We start from the raw sequence: 25,641 nt of genomic DNA, 5'->3' as shown, positions 1-25,641 counted from the left end.
CTTTTCGTAAATAAACTAACATTTCTAATACATTTGATCTTAGTTGATCAGTTTTGCAGTAAGTTGTATGAACATATAAATGATTATTCATCTATTATGTTAGCTATATAAATTTTATTAAATTTTGGTCTTATTATTTTAGCAAACATTGTTTATGATATTAATTCTTTTAGTGTTTATATTTTCTAATTTTAGATTATTAAATATTTTCAAATTTTATATAAATATTTTCAAATATAAATATACGTAAATAAATATTTTTAGATATTACATGAATAAATAAAAACTTTACACGAATAAAAATTTTTTATACAAAAAATTGAAAAATAAAAATTTAATTTTGCACTTGCGTCTTTTATAATAAATATAAAATATGATAAATTGAATCAATACAGATTAATTTCGATTTTAGTTTAACTGAGAAAACATTATGACGTTTAAATGCAAGCTCGAATACCATTAACATTTGATTTCAAACATGAATAGTGCGACCTACAGTAATAGAGTGTCAAATACGGGGGACTAGCTTAAAGTTTTGTTTTTATGCAAGATCCATTTTTAAATAAGCAAATAAAAAAAAAGCAAATAAAAAAAATAATTCTACATATATTTCTTTAAGAAAATAAAAGAAACGTTTTTTCTTTTTGAACATTTTTAAACATTTAACCTACCATTGTATGTTAGTTTACTTTTATTTTGAGCAAATTGAAGTAATTGAATTTAGTTCCTTTAAGGCTTTTGGTCATACAGGACTCGTTTTCCCCCAAAGTTGTATTTTGTAATAGTTATGTAATGACTAAAATTATTAAGACCAAAATAAGATTATTTTCCTTTAGGAGGTACAATACTTTTTTTCCCCATTATTTATTTCAAATGTTGTTTCTTTTTCATTAGCCAATTTCGACTGTTGTTTCTTTTTCACTATCAAAATTTGCAATTTTTAAAAACTCTTTTTTTTTGTGTTATTTTCTTAGGAATCCTATTTTGTTTTACTCAAGAGAATGTAACTAATTATGAGAATTTTTAAATTTCATGAGAACCCCCGGTAGGTTTTTTAAAAAATCTAAAAAATGAATTGCCTGATGAGTGAGATTCGCGGCTATTTGGCTTTGCTTTATCAGAGTTAGGTAAAATATTATTTGCATATTTTTAAAGCAAAGTTTATGAAAAGTTTAGATAATGATTTTCCCTTATCTTTTGTGTATACAATAAAAATAAAAAGGCTATAAAAAAGTATAAATTTAAAGTATCTTTTTTATTCAGGTAAAATTATGTTGATCTACTATTCAGCTGTTGGATTGCAGCGCGAAAAAGGGTAATGATTTTAACCATGTGATCAATACAAACGGAAGATGAGGAATGTCAAAGAGTTTACTATTTTAACAAAAAAAAATAAACTTGCGTTTCTACCAGGGGAGATTTTAAAAGGTGAACTTTATCTTTGTTTTGAAAAAGCAATACCAATAAAATCATTAAAAATCATATTGTGTGGTGATGGAGAAGGCCAATGGCTTATTCAATCTGCAAGGCCTGAAGCTAAACAAGATGGAAAAAAGAAGATACTTATTGATGTAGGATTGCTTGTATTTGGATTTGCAGAAAATAATGAAAAATCATTAGTTCACGATCGCGGTAGGTTTGTTTACGATTTCGAGTTTAATATACCTCATAATCTTCCTGTTTCCTTTAAGAGTCCACCAGACAAAAATCTTGGGTATGCTAGATACTTTCTGAAGGCAATTCTTTGCCGACCAAAAAAACGCGATAAAATTAAAAAATTTAACATTGTTATCAACGAGCTTATAGATCCTGATCGACCAGAGTTAGCATTTCAACCAGGTTCATATAAAGAAAAAAACGTTCGAGCAGGATTGGTTCCTTGCGGATCGTTATCTCTGGAGAGTTATTTAAACCAATCACAGTATGTTCAAGGGCAGAGTGTTTTTATTAACACAATTGCTCATAATAAGTCATCAAAAATAATGAAAGAAGTTTACGCCAAGTTGATAAGGCGAACTTGCTGCAAATCACTTTGCGGGGCAAGTACTTTCATGATAGATACAACTAGTTTGCATGAAAGTCGATTGGGACCGTATGGAAAGTACGTAATAACTTTTTTTTAAATATTTTAAAAATTTCTTTTAAAAAAAGTGTTAAGGTCAAGTGTTAATATACAAATGAGATATACCAATTAATTATAAAGCTTTTTTTCAGGCTTGTATGGACTAATAAAGAATTAAAAATTCCAGCAGTTGGACCAACTATAACTAGAAATGATGATATCAGAGTTGACTACATAGTTCGAGTAGGGATGTACGAAGAAATGGGCAGCGAAATACATATAGATTTGCCTGTTATCATAGGAACAATGCAGAATAAAGGTATTTACTTTTTTTCATTAATTCATACATTATTATTCAATCAAACAATAGCTTTTTACTAGTTCAATTAATCGTTTTATAACCTTGCCTACCCATTATTGCTTTTTTTCTTTAAGTTTCTATAAATCAGATAATAAGATATTGTAGTATATAAATCCAAATGTTCTTGGCAAGTTACAATTTTATTCGTATTTTACACATTTACTTAAACGTCTAAAGGCTGATTATTTGAGGTAGTTTACTCTTGCAGAAATAAAACGCCTTTAAACCATTGGGATCTTTAGAAAAATCTTGGTTAACTTTTGCATGATATTAAAATGAAGAGAAACAAAATATAATTTAAGAGAAAATAAAATTAATATAATAAGACTTGTAAGGTTAAATAATTCACAAAGATTTCCTGTTTAACAGGTAAACTGTTTGATAAAATTACAACGTTTCATATTTTCTTAATAAAGGGAGTTATGACTCACAAAAAATGGTGTTAAATATGCAAGCTTGACGCTCAGTTGGGAAAATTATGACCGTTAAGTGAGAGGAGATTGGGCATAAAGTCATAAGTTTTTATTTAGTTCGAAATTAGGAGCTCTTGATAAGTCTCTCCTTCTAAGGAATTTGTATAGCTTTGAAGGGGAGACTTTAATAATCAGCCACTTGTATGAGTTATTATTTTTCTTTTTTAAAGGAGAAGCTGAATTAGATGAAAAGTCTAAAGACGTGTATGATCGAAAAAAAACACAGTATTGTCTTCAACTAGTCAAGACGGTGGAACGAGATACGTTTAGGCAAAACTTGCATCAGAAAGTCATACAAAAAACTAGCGAAATACCAAACAGCGAAAAGAATATTAAACCTTATTTAGAAGATGAAATCAATACTGCTGTTGATAATGAAAAAATGTTTGCAAGTTTTGATGGCGACGATGAAATTTATGTTGATAATCGTCACGTACCAAAAAACGGAAAAAATAAAAACCAAAACTATGAAAAAAGTAAATCTACATTCATTGATGAAAAACAAAATGATAAGAATAGTCGAAATTTAAATAAGTCGGACGATAATGAAGTATTGAAAACTTCAGAAAAAGAAATGGAGAGGAGCCCATCTCAAAATGGCAAAATTCATAACTTTCCTGAAACAATAGTAATTCATTCAAAAGATTTAAAGCATAATACTTTAGATACACCAAGATTTAATGTCAAGGATGAAAAAAAAGAGGAAGAAATTAATATTAAAAGCAGCTGTCAAAAAGCAGAAAAAAAACCCATTGACTTACAGTTTTGCGGAGATAATTTACCAGACATTGAATATGAAAAAAAAAGGATTGGAAAAAATAAATTTGATAAAAAAATGCAAGATGATGATGAATGTAAAGATAGAAAGATTGAATGTGAGCCCACTTCATTTTTGTTAAGAAAGTCAAGTTTTCCTTCTCACTCATTAAGTAAAAAGGGAGTTAATGCAAGTACCGGATCATTAAACATCTCAAGTAGTGGATCTTTAAATAAAAACTTAGGGGTTGCAAATAAAAGCTTAGAATTGTCAAGCAACAGCAGAAGTTCTTTAAAAAAACAAGCAAATTTTCTTTCAGATCCTTCTTTAAAAATCTTTAAAGGTGGATCAGAAAGAAAAGGTTTCGTTTCACCATTCAAAAAAAATTCGGGATCTTTAAACAAAAGCGCAGACTCGTTAATAAACAAAGATTCAAATTTGCCTCTAAAATCAAATTTAAAAAAAAGTTCTGGTAATTTAAATAATAGTACAGGATCAATATCCAATAGAGAATCACTTCCATCATCGTCATTATCCAATAGAGAACCACTTCCATCATCATCATCATTGAGTACAAACTCGTTGAATGGTTTAGCATCATCAGCAGAAAGAGAACCAATTTTTCTGACAAAATCTTCTTTACCAAAGAACACAGAATCATTGGGATTTTTAGAAGATAAGAAAAAACTTATATTTTATAAACAAAACGATGATTTTGGAGAATTACACGAAAGAAATAAAAACTATTCACAAAACTACAGCGGTTCAGAAAATTTAAAATCTCCCTCCCATAAGCAATTGACTACAAAATGTAGTAAGAGCCATGACGAAAATGAACAAATTGATCAAAATGAACTTTTATATCCTATTCAAAACAAAAAAAATAAAGTTGAAAAAGAAGTTAAAATTCCAATTCGTTCAAGTACATCAGAAAACAGTGAAACACAGCATAATGAAGGGTATTATTGGAAAGAAGTTATGGACAGCGAAGGGGAAATGTTTGCAACTCCGCCTCAAGAAAGAAAACAAAAAAAAGACAAAAAACATTTTAAAAAAAAGGCTTCCAATGTTACTAATGAAATAGATGATACAGATGTTGACAAGAAAGATTTTAATGACGGAAGTCTAAATGAAGAATTTTTTCAAAGAGACTCTGTAACAGTAAAAAATGAATTATATGGAACAAACAAACAGGAAATTAAGCAACCAAGTAAGTTTGAAAGTGCAAAAGAGAATGGAACTCAAAAAAAACTTGTTAAAAAAAATTCTGAAGAAGACCATAACTTACCAAGCACAAACCTATTATTAGATGGAAAAGACATAATGACACAAGATGACACAAACATTAGTAAAAGAGGAAATAAATCTGAGGATGTTAATTCTAAATATTCAAATGTGAAAAACTTTGATGTCATAGAAAACAAAGAAAAAGGAAAAAATGAAAACGTTGTCGCATCGTTAAACTCTATTCCTAATAAGTTTGAAAAAACTTCAAATGCAATTGGTTTTTTTGAAAAAATTTTTGGAAAACAAAAACCTCAAGAGAATCAAATAATCAAGCCTAAACCTGGAGAAGATAGAACTGAAATACCAAATGAAGATAAATGTGAAATACAACTTGTAAAAGATAAACATAAATCATTAAGTGCAGTAGATAAACAAAAAAAACTAAATGAAGATAAACAAGAAATAAAACAAAACTCTGATACAGGTAAACCTAAAACATTAGTCGAAAAAAAACAGGAAGTAAAACGAAATCCTGTAGAGGATAAACATAGACCATCAGCTAAAGAAAACCATGATAATAAACAAAACCTATTAGAAGATAAACTTAAAGCTGAAGTTTTAAATTTATCAGATAAATTTAACCAGGACGTAAAAGGGACAACTGGAGAAGATAACCAGGACGTAAAACAGACAACTGGAGAAGATAAGCATAAAACATTAACTGAAGAAAACCATGAAATAAAACAAAAGCTTGTAGATCATAAACAAAAAACATTAGTTGAAGAAAGCTATGATTATAAACAAAAGCCTGTAGAAATTAAACTTAAAGCTGATGTTTTAGGTTTATCAAGTGAGGAAAACCAGGAAATAAAACGGAAGTCTGTAAAGAATAAAGATAAAACATTCGTTGAAGAAAACCAGGATAATAAACAAAAATCTATAGAAGATAATCTTAAAACATCAGGTGAATATGCTGTAAAAAGGGTTGAAGAATATAAAAAAAAGACTTTCTATGAAGATAAAAAGGCCGTGAAAGTAAAGACATCAGATGAAACCAAAGAAGAAATAAAAATAAATGAAAAGAATAAACTTAAACCAAAAGAAATTATATCGGAAACAAAACACGAAGAAGTACTTCTAAAAAAAACTAATGAAAAACAGGGAGAAAAAAATCCTATTTTGCAAACACTATCTAACAAGGATAACTATGAAACAGCAGTTATGGAAAACACAGAACCTACAAAAAAAGCATTAATTTTAAAAAATGACAAAGAACGTTTTGAAAAAAGAGAGGAAAAAAATCCAGATTTAACTGAAATAGAAAGTGCGAAAAGCTGCAAACAAGTTAAGCAAACACAAACTTCGGCAGAAACTAATTTTTCATCAAAAAATGATACCAACTTATACCAACCAATGAACTTTCCAATGAACGAAGAAATCTCTTCGGTAAGAGAAATAAGTAAATTGAAACAAGAAAGTCTTAAAAATTATGCTCATTCGTTTGATAATGGTTTTGGAAAAGTTGAAAAAAAAAGTGCAGATGAAAATAATTCTTTTCAAATAGAAACGCTTTATAAAAAAACGCCAAACAATGATGAATTATCCAAAAAAAATGACAATACTCAAGATAATTTTAAAAAAGATATGTATCCTCCAAGCCCTTTGAAATCTTCACACAAAAATTGTTCAAAACTTGCATCAAAAGTTAATGCTCCAGCAAACAATATTTTAAACATTCGTAATGAGAAGGAAGTAGAAAATGATATACACGAAACAATTGAATACTACTGCGATGATTCAAAGTGTTGGAAAGATGAATTGTACAAGCGCCGACCCATTTATCAAACCAATATTGTGAGAGAAGATCGTTTCAATTCTAATACCAGTTTTGAAAAAGAACCTATTAAATCAAGAATTCAGAAAGAAAATAATAACAACTCGTTTGAATACGCAAAGAAAAAAAAACATCCTAAAACTCAAATAGCATTTGGCAGAACCGTAAAGCTAGTTGAGCAGAAGAATAAATTGAATCCAAATGAGATGGTTAAAACAAAAAATAGTTCGCAACCAAAGATAAAATCTTATAGCCCTCTAAAAACGTCATCAGACGGCAAAAATAACGATAATCTTTATGATGAAGTTGAACAAAAAACTTTATTAGGCGAAAAAACACAAACGAGAAACTCATTTGGAGTAAACTCAATAAAATCACATTCTATAAAAATCAATTCGAAAATTAGAAATAAAACGATTTCAGAAAATGTATTTAACGATAAATTAACAAATAGCGCTGAGAAGAAAGGCAATAAGCCTTTCCAGAAAACAGCTTCAGAAAAATATTATGGAAATAGCATACAAACTTCGGATATGATTAATATACACAAATCAAATCACCACAAAATAAAAGATGACCAGCCCCTTCGTTATCAATACCAAACATCGTCATGCAGTCCAGAAATTGAAATATTTTCTAATAATCTCCTAATAGAAGAAAACAAGTCTCTAATTAATAGTAATATAAGTACAACCGTTTCAAGTATGAGTACAAGACCAATCGCATATCGCGTTATGAGAACTTCTAATGGAAATATTGGAACAAATAAAAAACCTGATGCAAGAGTTGTTACAAACAAAGTGCGCAGTTTTGCTAAAGGAGGAGACAAGAAAGATGAACGTAATAAGGAAATAGTTGAACATAAAAATATATCAAATAGCGCTGCTTTTAATAGAAACAAATTGCTTGAAAAACAAAAACCAACTGTAATTAAAAGAGATTCAAGAATTACTGATCAAAATCCAATAAAAAATTTTATTCTAAACGAGAATCAACATAAAATAAAACTTGATAAACAAAGTGAGTCTAGGGAGAAAGAAAAAAGCTCAATTCCAGTTGCGGATAAGGCAAATCCGATTTACAACTACTTTGATTCTTTAAATGAAAAAGAAAAATTATCTCAAGAAAATAACGGGGATAAAAGACAGTTTTCTCAAGAAAATAACGGGGATATAAGAAGACAGTTTTTTGACAAACTGAAAGGTACCAAACTAACAACAGATTTAAATGATCGCCAAAAAATAAATAAGGCAAATGAATTACGTATATCCTTAAACACTACTGGCACACCAACTCTTTTGAAAAACCAAAAAAAATATATGAGACACAATGAAGATAAAAATGAGATTGCAAAAGTTGAGTTAAAATATGGAAGATACAATGAAAACATAAACGATGATATTAAAGCAGAGATGAAATATCGAAGATACAATCAAGATGTAAACAACAGTATGATAACCGAAATAGATTATGAAAAATGTAATGAAAATTTAAAAGACAAAACAAAAATTTTTGATAATGGGCAGAAACCACTTTTGCAAAAGGTTGGCTGTAATGAGAACAGTCAGTTTAACATCGACTGGAGTAGAGTACCAAAGTTTATTGATAGTAAAAAAGACTGGCACAAACCGAACTGTCGTTGGTCCGATCAAAAACGACAAATAGAGAACTTAAACTCAAGCGAAAAAATTGATAATTTGGATGCCTTTTTAATTCCTTTGAAAACAAAATATGTTACTAGAGAAAAAAGTAGTTTAAATAACGCAAATCAGCAAGTTGACAGTTTATTTCAAAAAAGATCAAGAGAATATGGGAAACAACCACTTCATTTAGAAAACGGGCAAAAATATAAAATGCCTAAAAATAACATTAACCAAAACGTCAGTGAGTTTTCTGAAAAAGAAATCGTAAATAAACAAAACAATAGCGAAAATGACGTAAGCGAGTCTGAAGAATACAACTTATCTAGAAAATTACCTAAGTTACCTAAAAAACACTTGCGTTCAAAATCATTTGAACCAACTCCCAAATCAGAAATATTATCCGAACTGCTTAAAAACAGAGAAGCTTTAAGTCCAATTTATCGAACTAATCTTGGTCCGATTCACTCATATGTAGGTCATATTGAACGATTGGACAATAGTTTAAATAATTCTAAAGATTTAATGTTAACACTTGACGAAGAAAATATTAAAAAAGAAAATAAAAATACAAATGCAAGTTTTCCTTATCATCCAATTGTAACTGAATTGATATTGAATTCTCATGAAAAAGAACTCCAACTTCCTTCTGTTCCTGTTAAAGAAATAACCAGTTTAACTTTAAACGAAAAAAACAACAGGTCAAATATTTCTGAAACTGTTGAAACTGATAATGCAAAAAAATTGCACTCTTATGCTTGGATAGTAGATATTGAAAACGCTAAAAAAAAAGACAAAAAAAGTTATGAAAGACAAGCAATTGATCTCAATGTCAATGAATTAATTGATAACAAAACAAAGTCTTCAGGAGATAATGAATCGGGTACTGTATCGGATCCTGATAAAAAGTACGATTTTCTTGATTTAAACAAGAACATAAAACTTAACGATTTTCGAAAAAAAGGAAAAATATTGGTTCCAAAAAAGTACTTTTCTTCAAACAAAAAGCTTGGTTTGGAACCCCCAAAAAAGGGTTTATCTAGAAGCATGTCGATGAAAATGAAACCTGACAGTTCAAAAATAGTAATGCGCAGCAGAAGTGTAGAGCCTCATTCTTCCACTAAACACGCATGCTTAGTATCGATAAACAATATAGAAAAACCCTTTAATGTTGTTAATAATGAAAGTAAAAGGATAGAATCTGACATCAATACAAAAACATCCCACCAAAATAAAATCAAAGAATATGACGTGCACTCAGAAAAAAACAATCTGACAAAAAGTTTATTTAAAAATTCAAATAAAAGAGCAAGTAAGAAATCGTATTCAAAGTTCAAAATTAGTTCCAAAAAACCAAAATACGATGTCGACTTACTTTCAGAGCGATCGAAACAACAAAAATATTTTACCTACACTCAAATATACGCTAAAAAAAAAAAGATACAAGTTGAGTCTCCTGGAAAAACATATAAAAATGAACTTTCTTATGTCGATGTTCCTAAGGTGTTCAAAAAGGGATCAATATTAGGAACAAAAACCCACCGCATAAGAACAGTATCAGAACCACTTCCTGAAAAAAACGCATCAGAGATTTTACCTAATTTAACAAAAAATGCATGGGAGAATAACGAAACAGAAGGGCGACTTGTTTCATATCAGTATACTCCTATAGAAGAGCTGACACACGGTAGCGAAGATAGTCAAGATGAAAACGAATGGTCTCAAAAAATTAACGATTATATAAAAAAAATCAAAGAGAAATCAAACATATATAGAGTAGAAAATAGTACCAACTGTGGTTACCATTCTCTAGCACCATCAAATCTTCCAGGTGAAACATCGTATGGCAAAAACCTTTACACTAACAAACACAATTCAACAAAAGAAGTACTATCTATTTCTTCTGTAAAATCTGATGCTTCAATAAAAATACCTCCCAAATCAGCTGTTAGACCTTTAGTTAACTCCGATAATAGTGAAAACTCGTATACGTTTAATAATATATCATGCGTAGAAGCAGTTGCTGTAAACCACGGCAATGGATTTAAGAGCCAAATAAATAACTCAACTACAAAGACCAACAAAAGATTTCGACTCGAAGATAGTTTTGATCAACATGAAAAGTCGCTTGGTATTGTTGACGAATCAGGAAATGTTCGCAGCAATAAACAACTCATGGCAACAAATGAAAGTGAATGGATTTTAGAAGAAAAAAGAAGACTTCAGAAAATTCAACAAAGGAAACATGATAGATTTATAAAAGATTTAAAGTCATATAAAATAGATCGGCCGTCAAGTTGTCCATCCACGTTAGGTCCCAGAGAAGCTATTTTCGATTATCATAGCAAAAACATGTACCAAGATGTCACCTGTAGTGAAACAGAAACGGAATATACAACAGATGATGAGGAAAGCAACGATGATTTTACTAACGCGTAAGTAATAATAAATTACTATATAGTGAAAGTTTACTATATAATTACTATATAGCTCCTATTAAATATGTAATTATTATCAAATATGTAATATTAAATATTTTAAATAGCAAATATTTCACATAGGTTTTGTTCCTTAGAAGATTCGTTGCCAAAAGTTTCAATAGAAAGCAGTTCACCGCCTGAAAAGATAACAAACACAGATGCAAAAATAGGAACTAATATCAAAGAGTGTAAATTAATAAATAATATTCAAAACAACGGTGCAGAAAACGAAGAAGTGCAAAGCAAACAACCTATTTTAAAAGAAAAAGCCGAATAAACTTTTTTTATTTGCAGAGGATTCAATTTATTAGTGCAGCCAATTTATTCGCAAACTTTTCTTTTTCTTGTTTCTGAAGCTTTTAGAGAAGAGCGATAATAAGACAATATTCAAATGATCAAATTTATTTGGCGATAATTTTACATTTTAGCCTTACACAATTTCTTCCGATTTCCACCTTTGAACAAAGATTTCCTTTTTTTTTCAGCCATCATTCTAAAGAACCAAACAAAATTAAATATTAATATAACATTAATTGATATACCAATGTATTAAATTATTTAGTAATTAGTTTAGTAAATTCTCAAATATTCCTCAAATAAAGGAGTTGTTAAAATTTTTTATTTAAATACAAATTGCACTCGTAAGAATATTCTGCTTATTATTTACCAAAATCATTTTTTTAAACTAAACCAAAGATTATCTTAAAAAAATATGTTAAGGTGTTAAAAATATAAGCCGCATCATTTGGATATTAAAACAAACGAGTCTCCATTCAACGAAAATACAGTCTGCTTTACTCAACCAGGAAGTAGTTTTTGCATACCATACTTTTCTAAAGTTGTGTTTAAAACGTTCTAGCTCTAAAAAATCTTTGAAATAAGTTAAAATTTATTTAAAAGATTTATTAAACTATACTGGTATTTACTATAGTAGAAACATTCCTAATATATGCCTAATAGGCATGTATTACACACGCACACACACACACACATATATATGTATATAATACATATATGTATATACATACATGTATATATACTATAATATATACTATATATACATACTATATGTACGAAATGTATATACATACATAAAGTTATCAACCAATCAGAAAACATTTTAAATGCTCTATATACATTAAAACCATGTATAATTCAATCCATATTATCAATAATATTATCTATATACATTAAAATCATATGTAATTCAATTAATGTTAGATAATGACTGCAACAACACTTGCTAAACGTGTATACGACACAACCATTAATGGAAGATAAAATTTGCCTCAAGCCTGAACAAATGATTGTTGCAATTTGACAAAAAGATTTCAAGCTCACAAATTCTTACTCAACTGCCTCTTAGTGTAAATGTTAGCGCTCGCAAAATTTGAAGATGCCTTGCCTAGTACTTCAACTTAGATCATATTTTATTGCAATAAGCTTTTATTACAAAATATCTGTGGTTAAAATTGAAAGCAGAAGTTTCTAAATAGAACAAATTCTCTAGAAATTAAAAAAAAAAAGCCATAGTGAAAGTGTGGCGTCACAAAATAATGCCCAAATATACAGCGAGTCTTTTATTTCCTTAATGCCGCAAATAATGTGTGTTCCTAAGTTTAGAGCCCAAACAAGGTACTTCAAAAATGTTTTATACTGTAATTTCATAGTTCTTTTATGCTCATGCATGTTGTTTTTTGGAATAGTTTTCAAGTGATGCGTATACAGTTGAGTATTTACACAATGCAGAAGAGCATTTTTTTTTAATGACACGATTTTTGTTTTTCTTGAAATGTTTCGTAATTTAATTATTTCATTTTCAAAAGATTAAATTTACTACAAAAACCTTAGAATAAAAATTAAAATCAGAAGACTTTACAGAGGAATATTAAGGGGATAAAAAATATAAATAATTAACCACGGCCTTAAATATATACATAATTAACCACTATAATAACAGGCCTTGACATCACGCAAAACGCCGTGAAAACTGATTAAACTTTTATTACTTTTATTGCTATGTTTTCATATAAGGTAAGGTTTAATGGTAGTCTATGTTTTCATATAAGGTAAGGTTTAATGGTAGTCTATGTTTTCATATAAGGTAAGGTTTAATGGTAGTCTATGTTTTCATATAAGGTAAGGTTTAATGGTAGTCTATGTTTTCTTATAAGGTAAGGTTTAATGGTAGTCTATGTTTTCTTATAAGGTAAGGTTTAATGGTAGTCTATGTTTTCATATAAGGTAAGGTTTAATGGTAGTCTATGTTTTCTTATAAGGTAAGGTTTAATGGTAGTCTATGTTTTCTTATAAGGTAAGGTTTAATGGTAGTCTATGTTTTCATATAAGGTAAGGTTTAATGGTAGTCTATGTTTTCTTATAAAAATCTCTAAAAAAGACGGAAATATAAAGAGAAAACCAATAAATTGTTAAAAGATAATTAAATTTTTCTTATTTCTAATTTCATTAAGAATATTAATGTAATTTTCAATAATATCAATAACAAACAGAACCATAACAATGTATGTATATTAGAAAGATAAAGGGATATTTTTTGCTTAAAGAAACATAACTAAAAAAAAAGGCAGCAATGAAAATCACCATCAATGAAAAACACCAACAAAAATTGATTCATGCAAAAAAAAAAAAAAAAGAAGTTTTCTCGATATATCTCAAAAGGGTAAATAATTACAAATCCAAATATATTAAGAGACATAAAGGCTGCAGAGAAAATAAAAAACATAACAAGAAAATAGCATAATAAATTACAAAACTAATTCTCACATTATTAAACTATGATAGCTTTAGTATTTTCGTTTCAGATTCTTAGCTGCTGCTGGGAATGGCAATTAGTGCGTAATTCTTTAGCAAAATATTAGAATATATTCCGCATTGTTTGTTTTTTTGTGATTTTAAATTCATATTTAGTTGCCATGAACTGAAAAAGAGTAACACAAAATGTTCTACATAAAGGGCCACTAGCACCTTGAAAAAATAAAAAGCAAAATACTGACCATTGAACAAGATTATCAAAAGGAATTTCAAGTCCGCATCTGTTTAGGCCATTTAGATAACTTCCATATTTATTATAACAATTGGTAGTGTCATCATAAATTTTTATTTTGGATTTTTGCACTTAGTCAACTATGTAAACTATAGCCACTAATGTAGATTTATTAACAGAGCTTTGAAGATCACCCATATTATACAGCAGTTCTTTTTTATTAGTAGAAATATTTCTACAACTTATGTCGCAAGCATGACCATCGTAGATGGTATGTACAAGAATGTCAAGTTATAATATCGATTTGATATGTTGAATATTAATTTTTTCAGTTACAGATTTAGCATTTACAAAGTAAGTACCTCCAGATTCCTATCAAAGCTTAGAAAAAGTTTTTTTAAGTGGATCTGTTGAAAACCAACCTAATAAGACATACATTGCTCCATTACTCAATAAACTTTCTACTAGATCAATCAAGCCATATTATGTATACGCTATTTCATCACTGGTATCTAGCCTAAGCTGTTTTACTCGCTTACCTCTACGTTTTATAAAATTTGACAGTTCAGCAATATATTGTAGCATTAGTAACTATTGATCACCAACTCAGTGGATTTCTCCACAAAATTCATTTCTAAACCAAATGCCAGCATCAGGTACTTTGACATTAACAACATTCCGAAAAGAAATAATTTTTTCAATAAATACAGCAGTACTTTCAAATGCTTTATTTTCAATATCTGGATGCGTTCTTATGAGAGCTACTGTTTCTACACAAAAAACAGACAAACAAACCTTTACATATTGTCTCTATTGGTTTCGGATAAACTTATTTAGCTGTAAGAGTCTTTTTAAAAAGACTATTGCACTCAGTTTTATATAAAGCCTCCAAATCACTCCAATAGATTTACATGGTTACTATCAGTAATTATTGCTAGCGCCTTAATATTATTTATTGTATCAACAATTTGTTGACATTGAGCAATAGGAGTGGAAATTTTTTTTTCAAGTTACGGCCCTATAACTATTGGTGGAGTAATTACCTAAAACTCATAAAAACAAACTATATAAACGCAAAACCCTCTGCGCAAATCCATTTTAAAGTATCGCCAAAAGTTTGAAAATTTGCTTAAATAACTCATATTGTTTAACTATTATATATTGTATATATTTAAACAGTATTTTAGATTTATAAGGTAATAATTTAATTGGACAAATTGATCGCCCTTCCAACATTTCAAAGCCAAGAAACCGCATATAACGGGTGAACTAAAAAAAATGAGAAATTTCATATCGGGCTATAATACAAACAAATGTTTAGAAAAAGAAAATGATATTTATTTTAATTGAAGGTAAATCACGTTAAGAAAAAATTAATGAACATTCAAATATGGTCCATTATCAGCAGTTCGACGTAGTTTTGTCATGACGTTGGAACAGGAGCATTGCACAGCATTTATATCGATTTGACGAATGCATCTTCTGATTCGGGTAATCAATTGTTTGCAATTCTTAACTCTCCAGTTGTTTTTGTATACTAACGAACTTAAATATCCAAAGAAATCTTTAATTGGGAGACACTGAGGCAACTTTGTCGGATTGCGGTTTTTTGGTACATATGGAATGTTTTGGCTTTCCAAGAAGACTTGTTTTTTTGGCATAATACGATGCTTTATCCGGCCAAATCAAGTAATTACCATCTGAATGATATTTTAGAAGAAATGGAACCAATGTTTTCTTCAAACATTGATTTTGGCGTACTTCTTGATTAATAGCCAAACCACTTGACTTAAACAATGGCTTAGAAATTCCCCTCTCAGATATGGCAATGTACAGCATTACTTTCTGCTCAAACTTGTGCTCATATTTGTATTTTACTTTTGTATGTGTTGTAGAACTTTTATGTGCATAATATCGATCATTTCCTGAAACTTGCGTTTTGGAGAGGAGGAAGTTATCCAAAACAAAACATTTTCTAGAGTAATTTCGGGTCATCCAGCGGCATTGAGATTTCACGGTTGATATTTGTTGCTCAGTGTATTTTGGTGCTCTTGTTTTTTCCGGCAGACTATTCCTTGTTTTTTCAGCGATTTGCAGATATAAGGCTGCGTACACTTTAACTTTGCTGCAGCACCTCGTTGACTTATAGAACCATTGTTGTTGAAAACACCGTGAAGCATACGAAGTACCTTTTAATTCATTATTTTAGCTGGTCTTCCACTACCACTTTTACGATTGGTTAAGGATGCCAAAATACGGTAAATAGTTGAAGCTGGAACATTTTCGGTCTAAAAATGATTTACAGTAAACCTTTTTCCGAGATTTTCGTACATTTAATAGAACTGTACAATGCGCTCGCGTAGTACATCTTGTTTTGACGGCATTTTAAACAAAACTAATTTAGCTGATGCAAAACAAAACATACGATAAGTTTGTAAACAGAGAGAGTATAGTTTCACATAGTAGTACTTTTCTTTTTTTGACTTTTGCGGTTTGATTTCAGAGGGTTAGAGTTATTCTCATTTTTTTAGTTATCACCCGTTATTAGTGATTGACCGAAACTAAAAAAAGCCGAAACAGAAATAAACCGAAATTTCAGTTACCGTAACTTTGGATAACTTTGCACAACATGTGGGTAACTTTGCACAACATGTGGGTAAGATTGCACAGCCAAAGTCAAAAATATTTTACTCTCTAGCAGTTAAAAATTTGAACTACAAATGCAAAAGCTTTTGAAGTCAGCTGAATATTCTAGTTTTAATATAAAAATAGTGTAAAATTTTAACGAGATTTCTTTCTATGCAAGTAATTTTACTTAATCATAGAAAAAATCCACGCAAACAATTTCTTGTAACTTTTATCTGTTAAGCAGATCAGAATTAGACCCTAAAGTAAGTAAATGGCGTAACATGCTCATTATAATATTCTATGTTTTAATGCGAAGTATTCTATGTTTTAATGCGATTGACGGTATAGATAAATGAAAATTACCAATTTTGTAAATAAATTACAATTTTGGACTAAATTGGGATAACTTTGCGAAAAGTTATACCAATATATTTGTGCAATTGCACAATGCGCAAAATAACCACAACCGTCTTTAATTATCTAAAAACAATACTTTTTAAAACATGAAGTAATTTGTATATATAATTGTATATATATTTTGGTATATAAAAATAACATTCATGTTTTTTCCAGATGTCAAGTTGTTACAAAGCCAGAAAATATAAAGACAATAGTATATCAGTTGAAGAACGATTTATTATAAATCTAAATGAAAACACAACTTGAAACCTGGTAAACCATACTTCTTTTCCAAATTTGAGGAGGCTACTTTTGTGAAGTATACCATTCAATTGAGTGATTTGGTTTTCCAATTGGTAAAAAAGATTTACGTCATATTATAAATCGTTATCTAATTAGTTCATGAAAAAACGTAAAAGAGCCTAAAGTCTTTCCTGGGCTTGATTTAGTTAACTTATTTTTACAAAGACATCCACAGCTTACAAATATATATGTGCCAAACATAAAAAAATCTCAAGCAATGATTAATGAAGAAGTTTTAAAAGATTATGTTCAACAATTATTCAAAACTGTACAAAATGTACCTCCAGGCAACATATATAATTACAATGAAACAAATTTGACTGATGATCCAGGTTTAAAAAAATGTTTGGTAAAAAGAGGTAATAAATACCGAGCAAATATAAGAAACACTTCTAAGACAAGTATTTCCATTATGATATCAGGTAATGCTCCAGATGAAGTTCTACCACCTTTTGAAGTTTATAAGGCTATAAACCTGTGGTCAACTTAGGTCCTAAAGGGGACAGATACTTCAACGCTATAACGGTAAACCAACGCTAGTTGGTTAGACGGAGCAGCTTTTGAAGAGTGGTTTTTTCTGTTGTTTTACCTTCTTTAAAAAAAAAATTAGGAGTTTAAGTTTTGTCAGGCGATAACTTATCCTCTCATATCTCTCAAAAAGTATATTTATATAATATCTCTCTAAAAGCATTTTGCCTGTGAAAAAATGAAATACTATTTTCATGTCAGATCAGGTTATCCTGCTACTGGTAACATGTAACCCAGTACAATCTGCTTTATGTCCTGCTGCCTTGTAGGATACGCCTTTTTAGGCAATTGCTAGGAGATGCCAACTCCGATTTAAAACACCCCCTGCCTTGGGGCTCTTGGTTGAGTAAAGGCTAGAGATGGTGTCTCAATAAAAATACTCAACTTGGGCAGATGTTAAATGCACCCAGCTACTGTCTTGTAGAAGGCCCCCTAGGCAAAGACTTAAGGGGTAAACAGATTCTATCTGTTGACCAGCCTCGCACCCCTTCTTCATCTATTAGGCTGGCGCAGATGTATTTTTAATACATTGTTTCCAGTTTAGGATGTTGAATGCTGGATCTTCTTGACTCAATGCGTGGGTTTGCTTGTGTCACTGTTTTTATGACCAGGCAACTCATTCTATTATCTCCTTATGAGGGTACAGCTCTAAAACTCAGTTTTATGGTTCTGAGGCCAGCTGGTAGTCAGGTTTCCCGAACTCTGTGGTAGCTCTCAGAGAGGCTGATTCCATCAACAGCTGAAAAATATCAAAGTATTAACAGTGCCATGTTGCGCATGGATGATGTCCCTGTTTGTACTTTTGGTGTGCATTGCGGAGGCCACATTTGGAGCCCTTTGTTACGGCTTAGGGTTTATTAGTCGTAATGAGGCAATTGCTTGGGCTATTAAACGGTGTTCTGAGTACTATCTATGCTTTGAGTCAAGTTCTTCAATCTATTTTAATAATGAATAAAGTACCAAAAACTATAAAACACAAAAAACCATCATCATCACCAAGTTCTCTAAACCTATCATTCACTAATATTCGTGGTCTTTGAAGTAACTTTTCTACTGTTGAGTCTTATCTCTTGCAAAGTTCACCAGACCTACTTGCTCTTTGTGAGACTAATTTGAGTTCGACTGTCTCATCTTGTGATCTTAGTGTTGATGGTTATCTTCCTCTAATTCGTAAAGACTCCAATAGTCACATGCTTGGCCTGGGCATTTACATTCGTAAGAATTCACCTGTTTGTCGTGAAACTAGGTTTGAATCCGCAGACTATTCTTTCATGTGCTTTCGTTTAGCACCACTTCACTCTATTGCCTTTCTCATTGTTCTATATCGCTCTCCTTCATCTCAAGACTGTTCTCTTTTTGATGTTATTTCTGATCATATTGACCAAGCCCTCTCTCTTTATCCATCAGCTAATATAGTTGTTGTCGGTGACTTTAATGCTCACCACTCTGAATGGCTTGGCTCTAGTGTCAGTGACTCTGCAGGCATTAAAGCCCACAACTTTTGCCTTTCTCAATCCCTAACTCAAATAGTCAACTTTCCAACTCGCTTTCCTGACAACCCTAATCATTTACCTTCTCTACTCGACTTATGTCTTGTTTCTGATCCTAGTCAGTGCTCAGTTTCTCCACATTCACCCTTAGGTGCTTCTGATAACAGTTTGATCTCTTTAAAACTAATATCTCATTCTTCTTCATCACCTGAATACCCCTACTATCGAACCTCTTACAACTACAGTAAAGCTGACTGGGATTCTTTCCGTGATTTTCTTCGTGATGGCCCTTGGGTAGAAATCTTTCAACTTCCTGTCGACAAATGTGCTTCTTATATAACTTCGTGGATTCAGGCTGGCATGGAATCTTTTATTCCCTCTCGACGATTCCAGGTCAAGCCTCACTCTCCTCCATGGTTTTCCTCACACTGTGCTGCTGCGATTGCCAATCGAAACCGTTACTTCCATATTTATCAGCAAAACAATTCTCCAGAAAACAGACGTCTGTTTATTACTGCTAGAAATAGTTGTAAAAAGGTTTTGTCTAACGCCAAAACCCGCTATTCTTAGGTCATGAAATCTCGTATCTCATCTCAAAAATTAGGCTCTCGTGACTTCTGGAGAATCTTTAATAATAGCAATAATAAGGGCGAATCTATAATTCCACCTCTCTTGTATGGTTCAGACTTTGTCACCTCACCTAAAGACAAAGCCGAATTGTTTGCTAAAAACTTTTCATCAATATCATCTCTTGATTCCACTAGTTGCGTTCTACCTGATATTGCCAACAAACAGGTTGATCCACTGCTTGACATTCATATCACTTCAGCATCTGTATCTAAAGTGATTTCCTGCCTAGACTCTTCTACAGCTTGTGGCCCAGACAACATACCTGTTATTGTCATGCAGAAGTGTTCTCCGGAGCTGTCGTCTATACTCTTAAAACTATTCAACAAGTGCTTATCAGAGTCTTGTTTTCCAGCCTGCTGGAAAGCCGCATCTGTTATCCCTATCTTCAAAAATTCTGGGGAGCGTTCTGATTCGTCTAACTACCGTCCCATAAGTCTTCTTCCTATCATAAGCAAGGTTTTTGAATCTTTAATTAACAAACACTTAATTTCTTATCTTGAATCTAATAACTTACTTTCTGACCATCAATATGGACTTCGATCTTCTCGTTCTACAGCTGATTTGCTAACAGTAATAACTGACAGGTTTTATTGTGCATTAGATGAAGGTGGAGAGGTTAAGGTCATCGCTCTTGACATTTCAAAAGCTTTTGATAAAGTTTGGCATGCTGGTCTTCTCCATAAGCTTTCTTCTTATGGTGTATCCGGCAACATCTTTAAGATCATTGAGTCCTTCCTTTCCAATCGTAGCATAAAAGTTGTCCTCAATGGACAACACTCTTCTTCTTATTCTGTAACTTCAGGGGTTCCTCAAGGTTCTATCCTTGGCCCTAAACTCTTTTTAATTTACATTAACGATCTTCCAGATATTCTCACATCTAAGGTGGCATTGTTTGCTTATGATACTACCATTTATTCTTGTCGTGATAAGAAACCAACACCCTCTGATTGCTTGGAGGGGGCATTTGAGCTTGAAAAGGATCTCACTTCTGCTACAGCATGGGGCTCACAGTGGCTGGTGAATTTTAATTCAGATAAAACTCAATTTTTTTCAGCCAATCGTTATTGCAATAATTTAGATCTTCCTACATTTATGAACGGTGATGTACTCAATGAGTCACCTACTCTTCATCTTCTAGGATTAACTCTTACTTCCAATCTTTCTTGGAAACCATATATCAAATCAGTTGCAAAATTAGCATCTGCTAAGGTTGCATCTCTTTATCGAGCTCGTCACTTTCTTACTTCAGATTCTATTCTCTATCTCTATAAATCTCAAATCCGGCCTTGTATGGAATACTGTTGCCATATCTGGGGCGGATCCTCTAATGATGCCCTTTCTCTTTTAGACAAAGTGCAAAAATGCATTGTAAACATAGTTGGACCTGCTCTTGCAGCCAACCTCCAACCATTATCACATTGTCGTAATGTTGCTTCTCTTTCTCTTTTCTACAAATACTATAATGGGCACTGCTCTAAAGAGCTAGCGTCTCTTGTGCCATCTACTAAAATTCATTCTCGTGTTACTCGTCATTCAATTAAGTGTCATCCTTTTTCTGTGACTGTTCCTAAGTGCTCCAAAAACGCTTATTCGTCTAGTTTTTTTCCTCGAACATCAGTTCTTTGGAATTCGCTTCCTTTATCTTGCTTTCCTGATTCATATAATTTGCAATCTTTTAAATCGTCCGTCAATCGTTATCTTGCTCTACAATCTTCATCTTTTCTCTTACAGTAACTTCCAACTTTAATTAGTGGCTGCTTGCAGCCTTGTTGGAAGCGAAGATGTTTAAAAAAAAAAAAAAAAAAAATTTGTTTGTCTACCACCTAATAGCACGCATATAACCAGGGGTGGATCTAGGGTGTCGCCACTGATGCGCTTGCGACAGTCTTATTGCACCGCTAAATATTAGTGTATCTCTTTTGCATTTTTTGCCTTAATAAAAACTTGAATAGAAATTAGAATCCAAGATTTGAAAAAAATCAAACATTTTAATTACTTAATGTAAACTCGATTTTATTTAGTCTCTATAGTTACTTATTCGTTACATAAACAAGATTTCCTGTGATGTGGAGCAACTGATGCAATTCTTCTTCACTATAACAAGTGTGATTAATTAAATAAAAATATTTTACCAATCAACCAATCATATTTGTACATTTTTAAACCAATCACTCTTTATAAAAAGAACACTTGCGACACTTGAAACAAACCGGAAAAAAAAAATACTAATATGTTAAAAAAAAAAAGTTTTAAACTGAAGATTTTTTTTTATAACCAATCATTTCTGTAGAAGGTTTAGAATAATTGCGACAGTTGCTCCAAATCGTGTTAAACCTACAATATTTCTAATATACCGAATATTCGTTCTTCGCAATTTTCATCAAAGGACTTTACTAGTTATTAAGTTTAAAAACAAAAATTTTTTAGTCTCAAATGCAATTAAGACATTTGCCAAATATTCGCAAATACAAAAGTCAGTTAGTTGAAGAGCTTAAAAGTTTAAGTAATAAGTTTTCATTTCAACCATATAGCCAGTCTTTTAAAAATGGTGAAATAGATTGTTTTATACCGCAGCAAGAAGATAGTAAAGATTATGTTGCTTTAAGGTAAATACGATTTATAAAGTTAAAAGTCTTTCCAGCTAGAAAATTATAAAAACTGAGCTAATTTTAGTATATTTTTTATTTCATTTCAAGGTCATCCAAAGATGGAAATTGCCTGTACAGTTCAGCTTCTCTTTTAACCAATTCGTCACTGAAAACAGTTAATATATTGAGACTTCTAACTTTGATTGAATTGTTTGGAAAAGTTTCCTACTATTTGATGTACTCTCTTTTTATTAAACAGGTTGAAACTAATAATTTTAATACTCTTTCCAGTGTGCTTAGTAGCCTGTGTTTCTTTTGAATGTTCAGATCAGTTTAAATTAATTAACAACGAATCAGTTTCTAAAATTATAAAAATGGAAGCATTGATCAACTGCCAAGCTAACAAGTTTTCTCCGTTAAATGTCTCATTGCTCTGTCGTCAGTTTTAAACATTGCTATTAGATCAATATATCCTGATTTTGGCCTTGAAAAATTCACAAAACTTTTTAATACAATTATTTATCCATTTAGTTCTAGTAAAAATCAAAATCGAAATATTTTAAACATTTTATGGTGTATTACTGATATTATGTCAGTGATGCAAAATAATAATCAATGGTCACCTAACCATTTTGCACCTATTATTAAAAAATCCCGATTAATTTCATATGAAAATAACGACTTAGCTATAAAAAGTGATGTTAAATATCCTTTACACTTTGTTGATTCTAACGCGCTTCCAAGTAGTTCTAAAACTGAAACAAATAAAAAAAAACTCGCTGGTGTTTCTTTCGCAGAAGAAATTAATTCTGCAAAACATGTCAAATCCAATATAAAATTAACTTTAAAAAAAAAAATCCTGCTATAGAGTTGCCTTTAGAACCTTCTGTAGATTCTACAATATTTGAACCATTAAATTCCAACTCAGTTGATATTTCTTTATATAAAGACTCAAGTTCTTTACATAATGCTTCAACGTATCTTGCTCGTGGTGAACTTTTAACCGCTGGCAAAGATGATTCAATTTTGTTAGATTTGATAAACAAAGTATTTCGTCCTAATTCTATATTTATTTTCCCACTATCTTCTAATACGAAAAGATCATTTAAAAGTGAATGGTTGGGCCAATTTTCTTGGTTAGCTTATTCTAGCAAAGAAGATGGAGCTTACTGTCTTGCTTGTACTTTACTAAGCGCTAGTATTCCAAATACGTCTGGAGAATTAAATTTAGTTTTTAAGCCCAGAGGCGTGGTGGCCCCAGAGGCTAAGCGGGATTCCCGCATGGGCTTTTCACTTTTTCATCTAAATATGGGCCTTTTGGAAAATTTTAATTGTTTCTACATTTTAAAGAAACTCCACAATCATTTGAAATATTTATGTAAGCACAAATTAAATTTTATTAATCACTTGATTCAAAGTTTTCGACTTTGAGCGCAATTATATTAGTATTTTGCATAATAATAAAATTGCTCTGAAAACAAAGTAGATGTTTTGAGACTTATTATGATATTTTTTTCATGAGAAAATAATGAAACAGTTTTTAACGATCGTAATGTTGACAAAATAAATTTAAGATAGTCAGCAGACCCAACAATAATAATAGGTATTATTATTGTTGGACTTAAATTAACTCAATTTAAAATTTATCCTTAAAACATTTTTCTTTAATAAATTAAAACGAAATACCATTACTATATAGTAATTGTATTGCGTTTTAATTTATTTAAGAAAAATGTTTTGGTGTTAAATTTTAAACATTTTATATAAATAAAATTCGAACTCATGTTTTGCATTTTTGTAACCTTTCGAAACAGATATAAACTTCTTCATTAATAAAAAAAGTTTTTAATCTTTATACAGTTTATATTATTGTATGTAAATAAAGAAATCACTCCATAATATCCTGTCCTAAGACAGATTAAAAAAAGGATGATTAACTGCTAAATAAAACTACATTATAAAAACTTTTATGTTTAAACTATGTCAATAATGGCACCATTTTAAGAGCGGCATTTTTACTGTTGTGAGTTTATGCAAAAATGTTAAAAAAAGTTAAAACACCGAATTAAACAAAAGCATAAACTAAAATGAATTTTCTCATAAAATAAAAAGAATTTCTTATTTTTCAAGATTTTCAACAATTATTTTAGAAAATTTTTTTTACATAACTTAAAGAAATTTATATTATTGTACAATAAAATATACATCATTATATAGTAATAGAAAAATTAAAATCTTTGATTTTTAAATTTGTGTTAGGCTATGTTCTTCAAACAATAAAAAACTAATCGTATTTGCTTGCGGTAAAGTTGTATTTTAAGAAAATCATAACAAAAACGTGGTCGCTGCATTGTGTTGTTACCATTTTTATTTTGAAGTATTACAAACAATAATATTAATTTTATATATATATATATTTATTTATTTTTTTCGTATGGGCCTTTACATCAACCATATATGGTAAAATCCCGCATATATAGGCCTTTTAATAAAAATCCCGCACGGGCTTTTTAGAGCCACCACGCCCCTGTTTAAGCCTCATCAAGAGTAGAGTAATGCTGTTCATGATTTTAAAAAACACGAGAAAAGTTGTGTTTTACACGAAAGATCGATGCTTTCTTTTAATGCATTGCTTTCACGTTGCAACTCCAAAAGTAATGTTATTGATTTAAATAATTTAAGTTCAAAACTTATTTCTGATAACCAAAAAAAATTAGTTCCAATAATTAAAACAATAATATTTCTTGGTAGAAATGATCATGCATTTTGTGGACATGATGATGATTGCAAGTATCATCCAGATGTTGGGGAATCTTCTGCACAAAAAGTTGGAGTAGGTAATTTTATAGAACTTTTAAATTTTTGTGTTGATGCTGGTGATCAAACATTAAATCATCTTTCTTCGAGTCCAAAAAATGCAAAGATGATTTGATTTAAGCTAATATTATAATAAAATTGTTTTAAGATTGGGTTTTTTAGTTCATTAAATGAATTTAAAGCCCTTCTTTTAAATGAATTTTACGAATTTAAAAAAGGGTTTTAAAGGCAAAAATACTTTTCTCTTAAAAAAACGATGACTATAATTGTAAAAAATAGCTATTTTAATGCAGATTAAAACCATTACTTTTTATTATGCGAGCAAGAGCAATTAATTTGAGTTAACAGCAAAACGATAACAATAAAAACTTTTTCATTCTATTGGAAAACTGAAAACACCAAATTAGAAAAAAATATATA

At 30.4% G+C, this 25,641-nt stretch overlaps 2 protein-coding genes across 2 annotated transcripts in view; one reads left to right on the top strand and one right to left on the bottom strand.

Moving 5' to 3' along the window:
- Positions 1–1,017: 1,017 nt before the first annotated feature.
- LOC105845076 (uncharacterized protein PF3D7_1120600) lies at positions 1,018–11,482 on the top strand. The gene is made up of 5 exons (XM_065792899.1): positions 1,018–1,127; positions 1,264–2,101; positions 2,215–2,381; positions 3,067–10,789; positions 10,916–11,482. Exons 2-5 carry the CDS (start codon positions 1,353–1,355, stop codon positions 11,109–11,111), a joined length of 8,835 nt encoding a protein of 2,944 aa, XP_065648971.1. The 5' UTR covers positions 1,018–1,127; positions 1,264–1,352; the 3' UTR covers positions 11,112–11,482.
- LOC100208157 (rRNA N6-adenosine-methyltransferase ZCCHC4) overlaps positions 11,221–25,641 on the bottom strand; it is an 89,024-nt gene continuing 74,603 nt past the window's right edge. Inside the window, exon 13 of the mRNA XM_065792900.1 lies at positions 11,221–11,327. Within this exon, the coding sequence (XP_065648972.1) occupies positions 11,252–11,327 (76 nt within the window). The 3' untranslated portion in view covers positions 11,221–11,251. The remainder of the gene's footprint in view (positions 11,328–25,641) is intronic.

This window comes from Hydra vulgaris, chromosome 03 (assembly GCF_038396675.1).
Source record: "Hydra vulgaris chromosome 03, alternate assembly HydraT2T_AEP".
Classification (NCBI taxonomy): Eukaryota; Metazoa; Cnidaria; class Hydrozoa; order Anthoathecata; family Hydridae; genus Hydra; species Hydra vulgaris.
The sequence above is the reverse complement of the archived record's forward strand: the minus strand, read 5'-3'. Positions and strand labels throughout refer to the sequence as shown.

What these genes read in the sequence shown, in the direction of transcription:
- LOC105845076 (XM_065792899.1), top strand. Translation starts at nt 1,353, where the DNA reads ATGAGGAATGTCAAAGAGTTTACTATTTTAACAAAAAAAAATAAACTT. An exon ending in CGATTGGGACCGTATGGAAA is followed by an intron (nt 2,102 to 2,214) that starts GTACGTAATAAC and finishes GCTTTTTTTCAG; the next exon opens with GCTTGTATGGACTAATAAAG. An exon ending in AGGAACAATGCAGAATAAAG is followed by an intron (nt 2,382 to 3,066) that starts GTATTTACTTTT and finishes TCTTTTTTAAAG; the next exon opens with GAGAAGCTGAATTAGATGAA.